General features: G+C 35.8%; 1 protein-coding gene across 1 annotated transcript in view; it reads left to right on the top strand.

Annotated features, from left to right (window-relative positions):
* The window catches only part of htt (huntingtin), a 900,697-nt gene that overhangs the window by 850,969 nt on the left and 32,457 nt on the right, over positions 1-17,271 (top strand). Inside the window, exon 49 of the mRNA XM_067142878.2 lies at positions 11,018-11,132. Within this exon, the coding sequence (XP_066998979.2) occupies positions 11,018-11,132 (115 nt within the window). The remainder of the gene's footprint in view (positions 1-11,017; positions 11,133-17,271) is intronic.

Below are 17,271 nucleotides of genomic sequence, written 5' to 3'. Positions count from 1 at the left end.
TTAAAGAATGAGATATAGCAGCCGCACATGGAATCAGTGTCTCGAATTTGAAGGTTAGTCGAGGCTTGATTAATTTTATGAAGAGAAATTGACTTTCTCGTCGACGAACATTATGCCAAAAAATGAATGATTTCAACCATTTTCATCGCTTTGTGATTGAGAAGCGTAAAGTGAAGGAATATTTGATCTCCCTTATAGGAACCGCAGGTCAGACTCCAATCAGTTTCCATATGCCACAAAATCGAACAATCGAAAAGAAAGGAATATGCAGTGTTATCGTACGCGCTCCGGAAGCAAGAAACAACGATGTACTGGTACTGCAATGCTTGCTGTAACAGCTGATGGCAGAAACCTTGCACCTTACATTGTTCTAAAATGAAAAACAATGCTTAAAGTTAAATTTCCGCGAGTGATCCACGTTTGTACTCTATTCAAGAAAAAGGATGGATGGACACGTCACTCGTACAAGATTGGATACGAACGGTTTGGGGTAATGTAGCAGGGTCCCTCCTTCGATGCCCGGCCCATCTCGTGTTGGACAGTTTTCTTTTTTTTTTGTTTTTTTTTGCCGGTATGTCATTCAGGTCGTATTATCAGCTCGTAATGAAAAGAATTTTTTCTAGTGTCGGTACTTCATACCCACCTGTCTAACTTTCCTGATGTACCCTATTTGACTTTTCAGAAAAAATCTCACGTCGGAATTTTACGCCAAATGACGATAACCGCAAATGAGTTGAACCAATTGTGTTTATATTATATTTGATGTATCTTTTAAATGTAAATGAATTGTAAATAATTTGTAAAGATCTGAAGTCCTTGAATAATTTACGCATCCGAAGTTTTCGCCTGTATTTTTCTTCAAAAATGTGCGTTAATTACGCTAGAAAATACGGTATTATGCATTTTGTTGCGTGTGTCGGTGTGACATAAATATTATCCGTATGTAAGTGTCAAAAATGAGAGTTATTAGGTAAATTTTTTGTGACCATTTTTATGTTTTCTTAGTTGAAGTTTTTAAATTTAATGGTCAATTCACATTGTAACTGTAGATATGTATGCCTTTTATCCTGACCTTTTTTCACATAGACTGTGGTGGAATATATGTGATGAAATCCAAGAATTAAAAAAATCTTCCTATTTTTGGTTTCTAAAAGTTGGCAGGTATGCTATTGTGAGTATGATTGGTTCCCCGACATATGCCCTTTCTAAATATTTAGGTAGTCTACTTCAACCACACCTGGGTAACACCCCTTCCTATATTAAGGATTCCACACATTTCATTGAGAAGTTAAAAACTATATCACTTCAGCCAGGCGATATCTTGGTGAGTCTCGATGTGGTGTGTCTGTTTACGAAAGTACCTGTTGATGGTGTTATGTCTCTCATTAACGATATTTTCATGGAAGAGATCGCAAGGCTTTTCTACCACTGCATGTCCTCCTCCTACTTTCTATGGAATGGGAAATATTATGAACAGACAGATGGCGTGGCCATGGGAAGTCCTCTCTCTCCTGTTGTGGCTAATTTCTTCATGGAAAACTTCGAAGAGAAAGCTTTGTCGTCAGCACCTTGCAAACCGAAGATCTGGTGGCGTTATGTGGATGATACGTTCGTCGTATGGACGGAAGGTGAAGACAATTTTAGTCACTATCTGGATCACCTTAATCGCCAGCACCCTTCCATTTGTTTCACCATGGAAATGGAATCTGACGGCAAAATACCATTTTTAGATGTTCTCGTCACCAAGAAAGAGGATGGATCTTTAGGACACAGCGTTTATCGTAAGCCTACACACACACCAATAGATATCTCCACGCAGATTCTCACTATCACCCTGCCCAGAAACATGGTATCCTTAAAACTCTGACTACCAGAGCCAGGAGGATTTGTGAAGTGTCAGCTCTACAAGAGGAAATTAACACCTTGAGAACCACCTTTGAGAGCAACGGTTACAGCAGGGCTTTGATCTCAATGGCTCTTAAATCGACACATAATTGGATATCTGTTAAGAAAAAAGATGTAAAAGGAACTGCTTACCTACCTTACATACATAACACAACGGATCGTATAGCTAAAATCTTATGTAGGTACCATGTACGAACTGTTTTTGGAACATCAATTAAGATTAGGCAGCTCCTGCGACCAACTAAGGATAGTTTGCCTAAATTGCAACAACCTGGTATCTACAGAGTTTCCTGTACTTGTGACAAGGTTTATATTGGGCAGACTTCAAGAACGGTATGTACTCGCATCAAAGAACATACCAGATGTTATCAGACTCAACCAACCTGATAAATCATCTGTTGCTGATCATGCCTTAACACCTGGTCATGATGTTTTGTTCCAAGAAGTGGATGTTCTTGCCCGTATAAAGCAATATCGCCCAAGAATTATCAGGGAGGCGGTTGAAATACGTAAACACCCAGATAATTTCAACCGCGATACAGGCTACAACCTTAGTGAATCATGGCTACCTATTATCAGAAACATTAGAGAGTAATGCTTTACTGTTGCCATTCGTTGTCTCTATCTGGGGCTAAAATGGTGTCTCATTTACATCTTAGGGCACCATTTCAAGTTCCTTGTTGCTTTCTCGTAGCAACCTGTTATGCATCGTTTCATTTTCTCTGTGTCTCCTGATGAAGAAAGGCAAGGTTCCTTTCGAAACGCGTTGAGTGTGTTTTTATAATTAATTACATGGCATAAGCCCAAAAATATACCTCATGAATAGTTACACGGGCCGTGAAAGTCTAAATGATAATGTTAAAAAATCTTGGAAGTGTTTTCGGGGCTTGTAGCCCGTGGTCTAGCAGCATGTGATGGTCCCAACATTTCACCAAAGACTGCGTTCGGCATTATCAATAATTTGCGTTCGGCATTATCAGTAATCAATAATGATTAATGTGCAGTCTTCGGTAAATCGTCTGGACCATCACGTGCTCCTGGACCTTGGCCTACAAGCCCGGAAAACACTGAAATGATTACATATGTATAGCACATTTTTGCTCCGCGCTCATGTTGTTTTGTGACATATTCACTAGAGGAGCAATAGTAAGGAATATATTTTAAGAATAGGTGTGTCAGAAGAGATTGTTGGTGGCATCTTCGGGCGTGGGCTCCAATTACCTTACTCTCATTCCTGTAACAATAAATACATACATAAAGGCAATTGGAATAAACATTTTTGTTGTTGTCGTAAGTGTTTAGTGTAGTGGTGGTTTTTTTTTTTTTTTTTTTTGTGCGTTGATGCCTAAGAGTGGCGGGGGCAGTAGGGGGGTGAGCCTATTACCTTCTAATCCTGTGCTGAATAGTGTATGTTTAGATGTGGGGTACCTCTTGTGTAGATCGGCGTCATAGCATCCAAGAGATACACATCAAGTGTGCTATTTACAACAAATGATATTTTAAGATTTTATAAGCAAAACTGGTATTTTCCAAGAACAACAAGAGAAATATGGACAATTTAACTGTTTTATCTGTCTTATGACTTGCAATTTTAACAAAATTACGAAGATCTTATTTTAAATGTCAAAAATTTTTAATATGTCTTTCCAATTTTAATAATATTTATTTCTGATATATTAATGTTAATTTATTATTAGCTGATTATGTCCCTTAGGGGACAAAACATGTACTAGATATAATAAATTATATATTGTATTGAATAGGCAGACCACTTAATTATAATATTTAAGTTTATCTTGAATATTCATTGATTGATTATAGTCAGTACGGGATTAGTATTACTTGAAATGAAGCTATTAAAGCTTATCACTTGTAACATGTGGTAGTGACGTCACCCGCAGGTTCATTGCTCGTGACGTGTCCAGCTCGCCACGAGGAACTTCGTATTGCGCTCGCACAAGATGTCGGGTATACGAACATATATTTCTGCTGTCCTTTTTCCATATATTCTGGCAATTTTAAAATAATGTACCGGGCTGGAACAGTTCCTGGTACATAATCCATCTACTTATTGTTTGTCCCAACAAACGAACTACAAAGTTATTGATTGACCACAATCAACTATTATAAAAATGAAAGAATGAAAAATTGAAAATAAAATATATTCCCAGCTGACGAATCGAACCCACATTTGTAACTCAAGTCTCACATAAATAAGCTGAGTGTCAACACGCACACTAACAAAGCAATCGGACGTCTGAACGACAAAACAATTAAGTCCGTAACTAAAATAAAATAGTGAAGTTCAATGAACTCAAATGCGCATGGCAAACAGCAGTAAATACTCAATCACCGTTAGCTCAGTATCCAATATTGGACAACCCTCACGTTCATGCCACTAGTGGTTCCATAATCTTATGTAAACACCTTCCAGCTGGTAAGGGCTGTGCCAAAACATGGCCTCAATATTACTTCGCTGACACTCTTCGCATTGCGTACACTACTGCAGACACTACCATCATTCAAGTCACTTCCCAAAACACCTAACCTCTGAATATATACAGACGACACCCAAAACCTATCGTCTGGCTTACATAATGTCTACATACCCTAACACTAACATCTGTGTACACACCCACCTTCCTAAATCTATCTATACAACCTTTAGGTCAAGGTTTGGGACCTTTTTAACCAATATAAACATACCAATATATACAATATATACATTATATACAATATATACAAATATTAATGAACCCTTAAGATGGGTAACATAAGTTAATACAGTTAAGTTTTTTGGTCCTAATCTATCTAATATGAAAAATGTCCAAAACTAAAATGGATCTTCTTTTTGGTAAAGAGGATTACATATCGGGGTTTATGTGACCCCTATATCATATCGTGTTCTTGACGTACCGTGTCTGTTGACAGGATGTGTCGTCAACAATAAGTGGAGATTTGAACTGATTGTTGATTGTAAGTTGGTCAAGATTGAAAATATAAATTTAAATTAAATGTGTTTTAACTTGGCATTTCTATTCTGGTTAACTTAAAATGTTCAAAATAAAATGAAATGGATCTTCTTTTTTATCATAAGTCTTAAGAAAGGGTGATATTAAAACTGGGGCTTATTTGACCCACGATTTTCATTTTCGTGTTCTTGACGTAGAAACACAAAATGATACCAGATTTGAGGTAAAAAAGAAACTACCAAAATTAGCGGAAGAAATAAACGCAAATTCAAATTTCAACCACAAAAAATTGATCCAGAACTTAAAAAGGAAAATAGACGACAACATTATTGTCACAAAAGCGGACAAAGGAGGATCCACAGTTCTCCTAGATCAAAACACATACATTCAAAAAACAGAAGACTTTTTTAAGGACAAAATATACACGATAGTCAACAAAGATCCAACCACGAGAATTCAGCGAAATCTAAAAACTCTAATAAGAAGTTGTAACTTACTTTTCAGTGAACAAGAACAACAAAAACTTTTTAACATGAACCCTAGTATTCCGACAGCCAGAGCCTTACCAAAGATTCATAAGAAGGACATTCCAATACGCCCTATCATAAACTGTAGAAACAGCCCCACCTATAAAGTATCAAAATTCATTCACGGCTTCCTAAAAAAACATTACGTATTCAATAATAAACACCCTTTAAAAAATTCAGTCACTTTTTGCGAAATTCTAAACAAGTTTAAGCTGTGACCCAGTCACTCAATGTGCTCCCATGATGTCGTAAATATATACCCAAACATCCCTAACAAAGAAACTGTAAGAATCATCAATGATAATATCAATAAACGCAGTGGCCTTAGTAAGATGGAAATTGAAGAATTCATGAAGATATTAAATTTTGTCTTATGCAACAACTTTTTCTCTTTCAATGGAAAGTTTTACCAACAAAAAGGCTTTCTGGCATCTTAGCAGACATTTATATGGACACAATAGAACACACAAAAATTACAACACAAATAAAAGGCGTATGTTTATGGCTCAGATTTGTAGACGATACTTTCGTAATTTTCGACAAAAATGTCACTAATAGTGACGAGATCTTGAGTCCCTAAACAAAATTGATCCCAGTGTTAAGTTTACTAAAGAGGATGAGGTTAGGAACTCATTAAACTTTTTGGACTTAACTATTACACGCGGACATAATACCTTCGATTTTCGAATATACAGGAAACCTATACACTCTCCCTTAACTATTATGAATTCATCCCTACACCCCAAGTCCCCAAAACAAGCCTCTTTCTATAATTTAATTTATAGAGCTTTTAAAATTCCTCTTTCTCCCAACAATTTAAAAATTGAACTGAAGTACATAAGGAATTTTGCTCAACTCAACGGGTTTAAAATAGATATGGTGAACTGTTTGATTAATAAAATCAAAATTAAATTGTCCACTAATCTCGTCCCAGAAAAACCTAAAAAAACTAGTTTCGCCACATTTACATATAACAACCCAGCCGTCCATCAGATCACAAATACTTTAAAGAAGCACAATATTAATATAGCCTTCAGGACAGTTAACACCAATCAAAACATATTTTTTAACCACAACAAGGTCAATCACAATAGCAACCATTATTCAAGGTCCGGCATATATAAACTAACATGTACACAATGTGATTTTTCTTACATCGGACAAACTGGCCGGAGCTTTAACACGAGATATCTGGAACATTGTAACGCTCAAAAACACAATAAGTACTCAGCGATGAGCCAACATATGAGAGAAACGGGCCATCACTTTACATCCATAGAGAAAGATCTTACCATCATTAGAAGCATAGGTAAAGGGAAATTAATGAATGAACTGGAAAATCTACACATCTTTTTAGACCAAACCTACAATAAAAATAAAAATCTCAACAATGTCAATGAAATTAAAAATCCTTTGTACGAATTAACACCCAGATTAATTAATATCGTGAATTCAGATCAAAACAAAATCCCTCAATTATTTAAATCTCCACACTCAAATGCTTCATCCACCATGCCAAAAGTTAAACCCGCCCATATCGCTTCTAGAAACTCCCCTCCAGCAATAGCACACATGCCCATAGACCAGCCTACCCCCACTCTCCCTTCATGCCCCGCCCCTCCATTACCGCACCAGTACAATACCAGGAGTAGAAATGTTGATAAGACAGGCGCTGCCGGAACAGACAGGTCCATCTAGTATTAATTGAGCAAGTAAGTCATTTTACAGTTAAGAGGTGTTAATTTAATACATTTTATCACAATGCGTGCTCTAAATTTTTAATTCAATATTACTTTTCTACTTCATTACAGATATTCTTAAGATCCCTCCCAAAGACCAAGCAACACATCAATGGGAACAATATTCATACAAGACTGTATCAAGTGTCTAGGATGTTCCTTCTCAATTAAGCAGCAGCCTAAAACTATGAAACAGCTTAATATTGTACTCTTGTCAATTCCTTGACGTTACATGAGACCCAAAGTCAAGACGCCAACAGTTTCATTCACAACGTTCTTGACCAGTCTACCTACAACAATTGGTACTTTAAATCTCCACTTGTGCATGACAACACATTTAAATATTAGTTACGTCAAGAACACGAAAATGAAAATCGTGGGTCAAATAAGCCCCAGTTTTAATATCACCCTTTCTCAAGACTTATGATAAAAAAGAAGATCTATTTCATTTTATTTTGAACATTTTAAGTTAACCAGAGTAGAACTGCCAAGTTAAAACACATTTAATTTAAATTTATATTTTCAATCTTGACCAACCTACAATCAACAATCAGTTCAAATCTCCACTTATTGTTGATGACACATCCTGTCAACAGACACGGTACGTCAAGAACACGATATGATATAGGGGTCACATAAACCCCGATATGTAATCCTCTTTACCAAAAAGAAGATCCATTTTAGTTTTGAACATTTTTCATATTAGATAGATTAGGACCAAAAAACTTAACTGTATTAACTTATGTTACCCATCTTAAGGGTTCATTAATGCTTGTATATATTGTATACAATGTATATATTGTATATATTGTATATATTGGTATGTTTATATTGGTTAAAAAGGTCCCAAACCTTGACCTAAAGGTTGTATACAGGCTGAAGATGCCCAAAATAATGGGTGAAACATGTACCTGACCTAAATAAGTGTACATAAAATCATGTAGATAATAACCACATTAAACGTGGAAAGTATTGAATAGGTGGTTTTTTATTAAATTATCCTTGATATCTATGCCTAACATCATCTTCAATACGGAACAATAATGAGAGTTATTACTTGGATTTACCATGTTGCCAAAGTCTCGCGTTATGAAGGATTTTCCGAAATTGATAAATTATTCGGTACTCGAGGTAAACCGAAGTATCCCGGCATTTCATGAGAGGGCAACTGGCTTGGCACGGTGAGTGCGTTCCCACGAGAGAGCAAGGCTCTTGAAATAAAAACATGGCTACTCTCAAAAAAGTTGTTTGTAGCTGAAATAAATATCTGGAATTGATTTTCATCATAGAATTATGGGTTCAATGTATGCAGATTTTAAAAATTGTTGTTGAAAATTTGACTTTTGAAGATAATATTTTGTGTATGTTTATTAAGTAGTACTTCCGTAAGTGTTTTAGTGTGCTTCAGTCGTAATACAGCAGGATGCTTTGCACAAACTATCATTTAAAATATGGGGTACTCAATGTCCCATGTTTCACTTCATGTCCTAAAAAACCTACATTTCCATTCCAGGGTTAATGGTTGGAATTACGTGTGTTTCTCGCATGAAGTGCCTCGCTATAATCCACAAGGGCCTAGTATTCGTCTTGAATGTTCATAGCTTTTTGCTCCATTTGCTTGACCTGTGTTCTTTTAGTGCTGTCTGAATTTCTGCTTTTAGCTGATTTTTCATTTCTCCCTCAAAATCATAGTAGTAAAGAGCCCAGCTTCTCCTATGGCAGTTCAATCTTCTTATGAGGTCTTTAATGAGCTATTTGGTAGCCCCTGTGAATAAAGGAAAGGGTGATAGACATAAAGCTGAAAATTACAGGCCAGTCAGTTTGACATGCATTTCATGTTAGCTTTGGGGAAGCATTCTTTCTGATTATATTAGACATGTTTGTGAAATTAATAACTGGTTTGATAGAAGGCAGTTTGGGTTTAGGAAAGGTTATTCCACCAAAGCTCAACATGTAGGATTCCAGCAACGTATAGCAGATATATTGGTGTTTGTTTGTTTGTTTGTTTGTTTGTTTGTTTATTTTTTTTAAATTTTTTTTTACAAGTTGCTTTACAGTGCATTGACACAGGTAGGTCTTATGGCGACAACAGGACAGGAAAGGGTTAGGAGTGGGAAAGAAGCAGCTGTGGCCTTAATTGAGGTACAGTCCCAGCATTTGACTGGTGTGAAAATGGGAAACCATGGAAAACCATCTTCAGTGGTGCCAACAGTGGGGTTTGAACCCACTATCTCCCGAATACTGGATGCTAGCCACACTTAAGCGACTGCAGATATCAAGCTCAGTATCTTGGATTCAGGAGGCCAAATGGACTGTATCACGATTGACCTGCCTAAGGCATTTGATAGGGTGGATCATGGGAGACTACTGGCAAAAAAAGAGTGCAGTTGGACTAGACAAAAGAGTGACTGAATGGGTTGCTATATTTCTAGAAAATAGATCTCAGAAATTAGAGTAGGCGAAGCTTTATGTGACCCTGTAATAATTAAGAGGGGAATTCCTCAAGGCAGTATTATTGGACCTTTATGTTTTCTTATATACATAAATGATATGAGTAAAGAAGTGGAATCAAAGATAATAAGACTTATTGCAGATAATGTTATTCTCTATAGAGTAATAAATAAGTTACAAGATTGTGAGCAATGGGGTTAAAATTCAGGTTGTGAGTTTCACAATTAGGACAAGTCCTCTCAGTTTTAATTACTGTATGTAGGGGTGAAAGTTCCTTATGGGGACCTAGGTGTTAATATAAGGAAAGATCTTTATTGGGTAATCACATAAATGAGATTGTAAATAAAGGGTACAGATCCCTGCACATGGTTATGAGGCTGTTTAGGGGTTGTAGTAAGGATTTAAAGGAGAGGGCATACAGGTCTCTGGTAAGACCCCAAATACCGGGCGAGTTGGCCGTGCGTGTAGAGGCGCGTGGCTGTGAGCTTGCATCCGGGAGATAGTAGGTTCGAATCCCACTATCGGCAGCCCTGAAGATGGTTTTCCGTGGTTTCCCATTTTCACACCAGGCAAATGCTGGGGCTGTACCTTACTTAAGGCCACGGCCGCTTCCTTCCAACTCCTAGGCCATTCCTATCCCATCGTCGCCATAAGACCTATCTGTGTCGGTGCGACGTAAAACCCCTAGCAAAAAAAAAAAAAAAATAAAAAATAGACCCCAAATAGAGTATGGTTCTAGTGTATGGGACCCTCCCCAGGATTACTTGATTCAAGAACTGGAAAAAATCCAAAGAAAACCTGCTCGATTTGGTTTGGGAGATTTCCGACAAAGATTGGACTTTGAAGACTTGGGAGAAAGGAGCTTGTCTGAAGATGAAATATGAGCAGGAAAGTGTGAACAGAAGGGGTTGCTACAATATTAATTCTTCATATTGTCGCTTGAATTTCTCATATATCACTTTGATTTGTGTGTAAATTCAACTGACTGCTACATTTCTTGCAGACGCCTTTCTTCAACAAAAGGAACATGAAAGAAATGTTATCACAGTGTGAGAATTTGAGTGTTGTAGCCTTTAGACAATTATTATTCAAATTGAGAGGCATTTGTTGTGCCCACCATTTGGAAATGATGGAAGTAGGAATTGCAATCTGTACATTTTCATATGGCCTATGTATTTATTTTTATATTTTTTGAAAAATACTCATTGCAGTATTGTACTTTCAATTTTTTTTAAACATAAGTTCTGAAACTTTCTGAACGCGATGATATGTACTTTGTATATTGTATAATATGTAGAATCTCACCATGGTGTAGGACTAGAAGTAGCTATTCCTATCCATTCCGCTTATGAGACATCATTTTCCTGAACTATTTTTTGTTGATATAAATTATGTTGGTAATTTTTTCTTATTTTTTTAAAAGGAAAATACGAGCGCCAAACTTCTGGTCGAGGAGAAACTAATCCTCAAAATGGTAAAGACATGGACCCTGAACAGTTGATTCAAGCTATGGAGAAAACCTCAGCATTATTTGATCGGTAGGTTTGTACTGTTGCTAAAACTTAATTTGTACATTGTGCAGAAGCTGTTCTTAACACATTGTGGAATGGTCCACGTATTTCTCATAGTCAGACATGCAACCAAGGAAGGCAGCCCATGATAATTTTTGTTTTTATGTGTTTCTCAATTCTTTGACATCTTGTGCTTTTCTGTGTTTGTTACATGAAGCTATTTACTGGTCCAGCATCGAGTTTAGAAGTGGTTAAAAAGTTCTTATGAGATGTAAACATATGAGTTATTTTTAACTTATTTTAGTACATTAGAAAGTTATTTTGAGAAATTTACTATCATCAAACCTTTCAAAATCATCTTCAAAATTGAAGAAAAATGCTGCTTTTATAATGAAACCAAGTTTAGAGGATCATTATCCCTTGCTCCCGGCTATTGAGTTTGCTAATTGAATATATGTTTTTACTTTCTTGTTACCACTATGATGCATCCTATTTGTTTTATTAATAAAACTAGCTGTAGTACCCAGTGTTGCCCAGATTGTTTTTGAATGTTTGCCTTTAAGATTATTATTATTATTATTATTATTATTATTATTATTATTATTATTATTATTATTATTATTATTATTATTATTATTATTATTATTATTATTATTATTATTATTATTAAATCTCCAAAGTGCTGTGAACCCTATTTTACCATAAGTATGTTAGGGTTGTAGTTTATACAAAATATACAATTTCTCTGATAAAATTCAATACATAAACAGTAAAATAGACATGAACAGAAATAGAAAGGTAAAAGTATGATATGTACAATCCTTAATACTAGAGTACTAATATTTAAAATAGCAGATCATAATATATATACAATTCTTCTTTTTCTTTTGCTACTGCTTTTCCCACACCTGTGAGGTCGCGGGTGTGAACTGCGTTGCACATGGGGCTTTGGCCCTGTTTTACGGCTGGATGCCTTCCTGATGCCAACCCTATATGAAGGGATGTAAGCATTATTGCGTGTTTCTATGGTGGTTAGTAGTGTTGTATGTTGTCTGAATATGATGAGGAGACTGTTGGGACGGACACATACACCCGTTCCCTGAGTCAGAAGAATTAATCAAAAGTGATTAAAATCCCCGACCTGGCCAGGAATCGAACCCGGGACCCTCTGAATCGAAGGCCGGTGCACTGACCATTCATCAACGAGTCGGACATCATAATATATACAATACATATGTTAAACAGCTAATAAGCAGACAATACAAAATTATATGTGTTTAAATACATAATAAATTCTGAAAATTGAAAAGAGCAGCATTTTTTAAATAAAATATGAAATTTAGTGGTTTTTCAAAATAGCAACTGCAAGTTAACAAATGCATCTTAAGTTCAAAACATGCTCTCTCAAAAGCAGGACATTTTAACAGAATGTGTTCTACAGTTTGAATGTCTTCAGTGCAGAAGCACTGTGAGCCGTTAGGTGTTGGAATTTTGAATAGCTCGAAGTAAGCATTGAATTTACCATGATGTGAAATCACTTGAGTTAAATAAACGTTGCACACTATATATTTACATCCCAGCCTACTATATACATTTGGAAAAAACAAGTCTTTGGTTACTAAGCCATTTTTGCTTAAATTACAAGCTTCTTTGGCCAATTGGTCAACTCCTTCATTCTCCTTTTATGGCTTATGGTTATTGTACTTTGATATATTCTCTCTCACATGTATTGCCAAATTGTGTAAATTATTTTTAACTTTTATGGAGTTCAGCGCTGCTTGTGAGTCCCTGAGTATAATCGCACAAGTATTTTTCTTTATGCACCACTCAACTGCTTTCATAATTGCAAGCAGCTCGGCTTGAAACACAGAACAGTATTCTTTTAGTTTTATTTTCTCAGAATGAACTTCGTCTTCACCCTCATATACCACGAAGGTGCAGCCCACTAGTGATTCACTGCTGGAGATGCGAGAACCATCTGTGTATATTGAATGACTGTGATCTCTGGTACATGGGTGGTAAAATACAGAGCTCATATAATCTGCTGGATGTCCGGCGGCAGTATGATTTACAGGCAGTTCAAGTTCCACTCCTTCCAAATCCCGGGGATGTATTCTGTTCTTAAAATTGACAGAAGTTGACATGTTGAGTCCTGTGAGATGCAGAGGTTCTATACCAGAAATAATAAGGGCAGCGTCAGTCAATACTGTACGGTAAGCGCGTGTGATGCGTAATATGAAATCTCTTTGAATTTGAGACAATTTTTGTTGCGACTATTTTGTATGCTGAACATGTTAGAAAGCAGTGACACGATGAAGCACCGTTGATCCAACAGCTCCACGATATATAATCTTCAAAATTTCCGAGCTTAGTTGCCATGTGTAACACGTGTACCATTTCATTGCTCTGATTACTTAAAACGGAATGTTAAAGTCATCGTGAATATCGTTAAAAGTTTCTTATATCAAATGGCAGAAAATACGAGTTGAAAGATACAGACAAATGGAATCAAAGTAGTTGTGACCGAGATGAATGTGTTAATTTCAAATTGATGAAATCAACAGAGAGAACAAACAATTGAACACTGCATTGAAATAAGCCAAGATGAATTACGAGAGACAGGTTACGTGAAGAAAATAACAGATTTTAAGAAGAAAACTCCAAAATTTATCGATTAAACTAATCATAATACAAAATATTAACGCTGTGCATCTCAAATATACGGGATCTCAAGCGAAATATTCAGAAGGAGATAAAAAATAACTGAGCGCATACTAGGATTGCACTGAAGATTAACAAGAGTTTCTTAGGAAAGACCTTAAGAAAACCCTAACATTTAAAGCAAATTAACGTTAAATAAGACGATTTTAAGCCACCATTAATATCATTGAAACTACTGTAGCAGAACGTCAGATTCTACCTTTCAAAACATAGTAATAGTACAAGAAGGCTTAGTAATTAAGAAGAAGATGAAATTAACATTGTCTTTGGATATGTTTTTCATGCATATGTCTGAAAACATCATGATGGCCTGCTAAACTGGAGATGGGGTTGACGTCTGACGGAATCCAGCCGACTAGTCCCGTGAATGCAAATCCAATTGCCGAGACTCGGAGATGACAGAGCTGTTGTCCAGAGATGAACATTCTTGAGGAAGGACAAAGCAACAAGTATCCCAGCCCATAAACACACGCAGAATAAGTTTTACGAATTATATTTAAAATTAATTCTGTTTTTTACTGTCCTGTAGTGAGTTGTTGATTGTGTTGTTTAATAAGGAATAGGACGTTATATCTTTGAGAAGTGCTTTAAATATGTAGTTTCAACACGAGTGTACTAATACCGATGTTTTAAGGAAGGTTATATGTAGTCTTCCGAAATATTTAAACACATCCAAATGTAGGGAAAGATGCATATGTCAATGAAGTGTTATACTAACAGTATTTCAGTTTATTCTCAAGGAGCTATACCAAAGATAGTGTGTTTTGATGAATATGAAGTACAATATTGGTGCATATCAAGTTATAGGTTACTGAGGTCAATCGACAACTTATTGCCAAATGTAAGTCAATAGAGGTTAAATATGGTAATGTTTTGACAAGTGAAGTACATATTGGTAGTTGTTGATCCATAAAATATTAATTTTACTGAGTTGAGAAGTTATGTGAGTTGAGCGTTACATTGAATTGATTAAATAATATTTGCACATGCGGCGATATAAAGATATCATGAAAATATGAGGTAACGAATGTGAGATTAATGAATAATATTTTCTCAGATAATGTTGTTGAGAAATTATGATAAATATGATGACGTATGAGGAAATTATTTTATGTAAGGTTAATTAATGAAAGATTGAGTAATGCATATATGGATCAAGGTTATAATATATGCTAGTAATGATGTGAAATATGGAATAACCTATAATATGAGTTTATGGCAATTTGATAATGGACTTACATGTTAATAATAGATTATGGTCATAAAAAATAATTTCAAGTAACCTATAATTAAGACTCTGACGGCAACTTCAAAGAGAATTTCATATTTTATTTAAGGTGCAAGCTTGTTTAAGCTGAAATAGCAGATCACTGATGGCAGATACAATCTTAATGGCTTCATTATGTTAGCCTAGCACTATTAAAGAATTAAGAACTTTCATCCATGATATTCCTTGTCAACTTGCAGTCATATGATTGAATTTTATGAAGTGATATGACTTAAATACAATCTGTTAACAAACTTGTTGAAGCTATCTAGGAAAATTTTACCTATTTCTTAGGAAATATTTTGAGTATATCTAGTCATGATCAATAATATATTTTAAAATATTATGATAGGTAGCCATTGAAAGCTACAGTAATGAAACCAGTCTTATTCTGCGTATGTAATTTTTTTAAAAATTCTTGGCGATCCTAAAGAATTTTATTTTATTCTTATTGTATAATTTCTATACTTTCAAGCATGTTAATTGAATTGTTTACTTTCTTAATGTCAACATAAAGAATTCTTGAATTCTTATCCTTCAATAAGAGGCATAGGAGATGTGAATTGTAATTTATGTGGGGTCAGGATAATTTTCGTGAAGTAATTTCAATCCGAATAGACTTCAAGGAGAGGAATTATTTTTATTTACGAAGGCAAGACCTTGGTAGATGATCGTATATTTTATGATTGTGGACTAGAAAGTCAAGATTAAGAGAATAATTATGAAACAATACTTTCAAAGTAATATCAATGTAAATACTAAAAATATTGGAGCCGGGCTGAGTGGCTCAGACGGTTAAGGCGCTGGCCTTCTAACCCCAACTTGGCAGGTTCGATCCTGGCTCAGTCCGGTGGTATTTGAAGGTGCTCAAATACGACAGCCTCGTGTCGGTAGATTTACTGGCACGTAAAAGAACTCCTGAGGGACTAAATTCCGGCACCTCGGCGTCTCCGAAGACCGTAAAAGTAGTTAGTGGGACGTAAAGAAAATAACATTATTATTAACAAAAATATTGGCACAATGGATTTAACTTACCTGAAGTATACTATATTATTCTGAATAAATATTAGTAATTAAGAATTTAATTCATCATTATTATTTATAGATCATAGAATTAATGTAAGATAATTTCATAATTGATAATGAGTAAATGAATTTACAGTTGGTTCTTTATTTCACAATAGTCCGTTAAATTAAGATATCATGAATGAAGGAGAGATGAAGGGTAATTCTCAGTCAAAGTCACGTAAAAAAAAATCTTATGTGTAACATAATCCCTGAGATGTTCTCAAACGTTAGCTGTGGATTTTCTTGAACGCCAACGTGGGCTAAGTGGAAGAAAAAGAAGATGCCCAGTATGGTTGCAAAGGTAAGGGTTGGCGCACATGGTTCCAGCTTTGCACGAACGCGACTGTGACCATACCATTATTTTCATGCAAGATGGGTCAACACCACAGGTCGCTCACCAATTGAAAGATTTGCTGCGAGAAACCTTCAGTAAAGACCACGTCATCTCTGGGCATTTTCTAGATGTGTGTCCTTCAAAATTCTTCTTTTCTTCAGCGTTTGTCCTTCCTTCACGATTTCCCGACCTAAATCCATGTGATTTCTGGTTGTGGGGATATTTGAAAGATTGTGTATCAGGAACATATCTGGTCCCTTCCTGATCTAAAGGCTAGCATACAATGGCATGTTGCTCTGATTTCACCAGATATGCTGCAGGCAACTATCAACTATTCCGTGTTACAGATGCAGCATGTTGCTGAGTTAGGAGGAGATATTGAACAGTATTTGTAACCATAAATCGTAATAAATGTGCCAGAACTGCCGTTATCACGTGTGTGATCTTTCCTGCCTTTTTTCTGCGATCCTACCACTGCTGCCTGTTGGCAAGACTAGGAACTAATAATTTTTGTAGCATAGTTCATGAGTGCATTGCTTAGGTAGCAAATCTATGGAATTCACACTCCTACTAACATTACAGCCCATACTGTACCGTGCTGAACACTGTCAGTTTAATTGTGGACACCCATTATGTAGATAAATAATATCATAATCCTACGATTGATATCAAGTACCTTTCTCTGTTATTTTCCAATTAACTGTTATACGCTCAGCGAGCCGATCTATCGGCTCGAGTGATATTGCTTAAAATACTCAGCATGTCGATCTATCGGC

Source organism: Anabrus simplex, chromosome 3 (assembly GCF_040414725.1).
Source record: "Anabrus simplex isolate iqAnaSimp1 chromosome 3, ASM4041472v1, whole genome shotgun sequence".
Lineage (NCBI taxonomy): Eukaryota > Metazoa > Arthropoda > Insecta > Orthoptera > Tettigoniidae > Anabrus > Anabrus simplex.
This window is presented reverse-complemented; position numbering and strand designations above follow the sequence as displayed.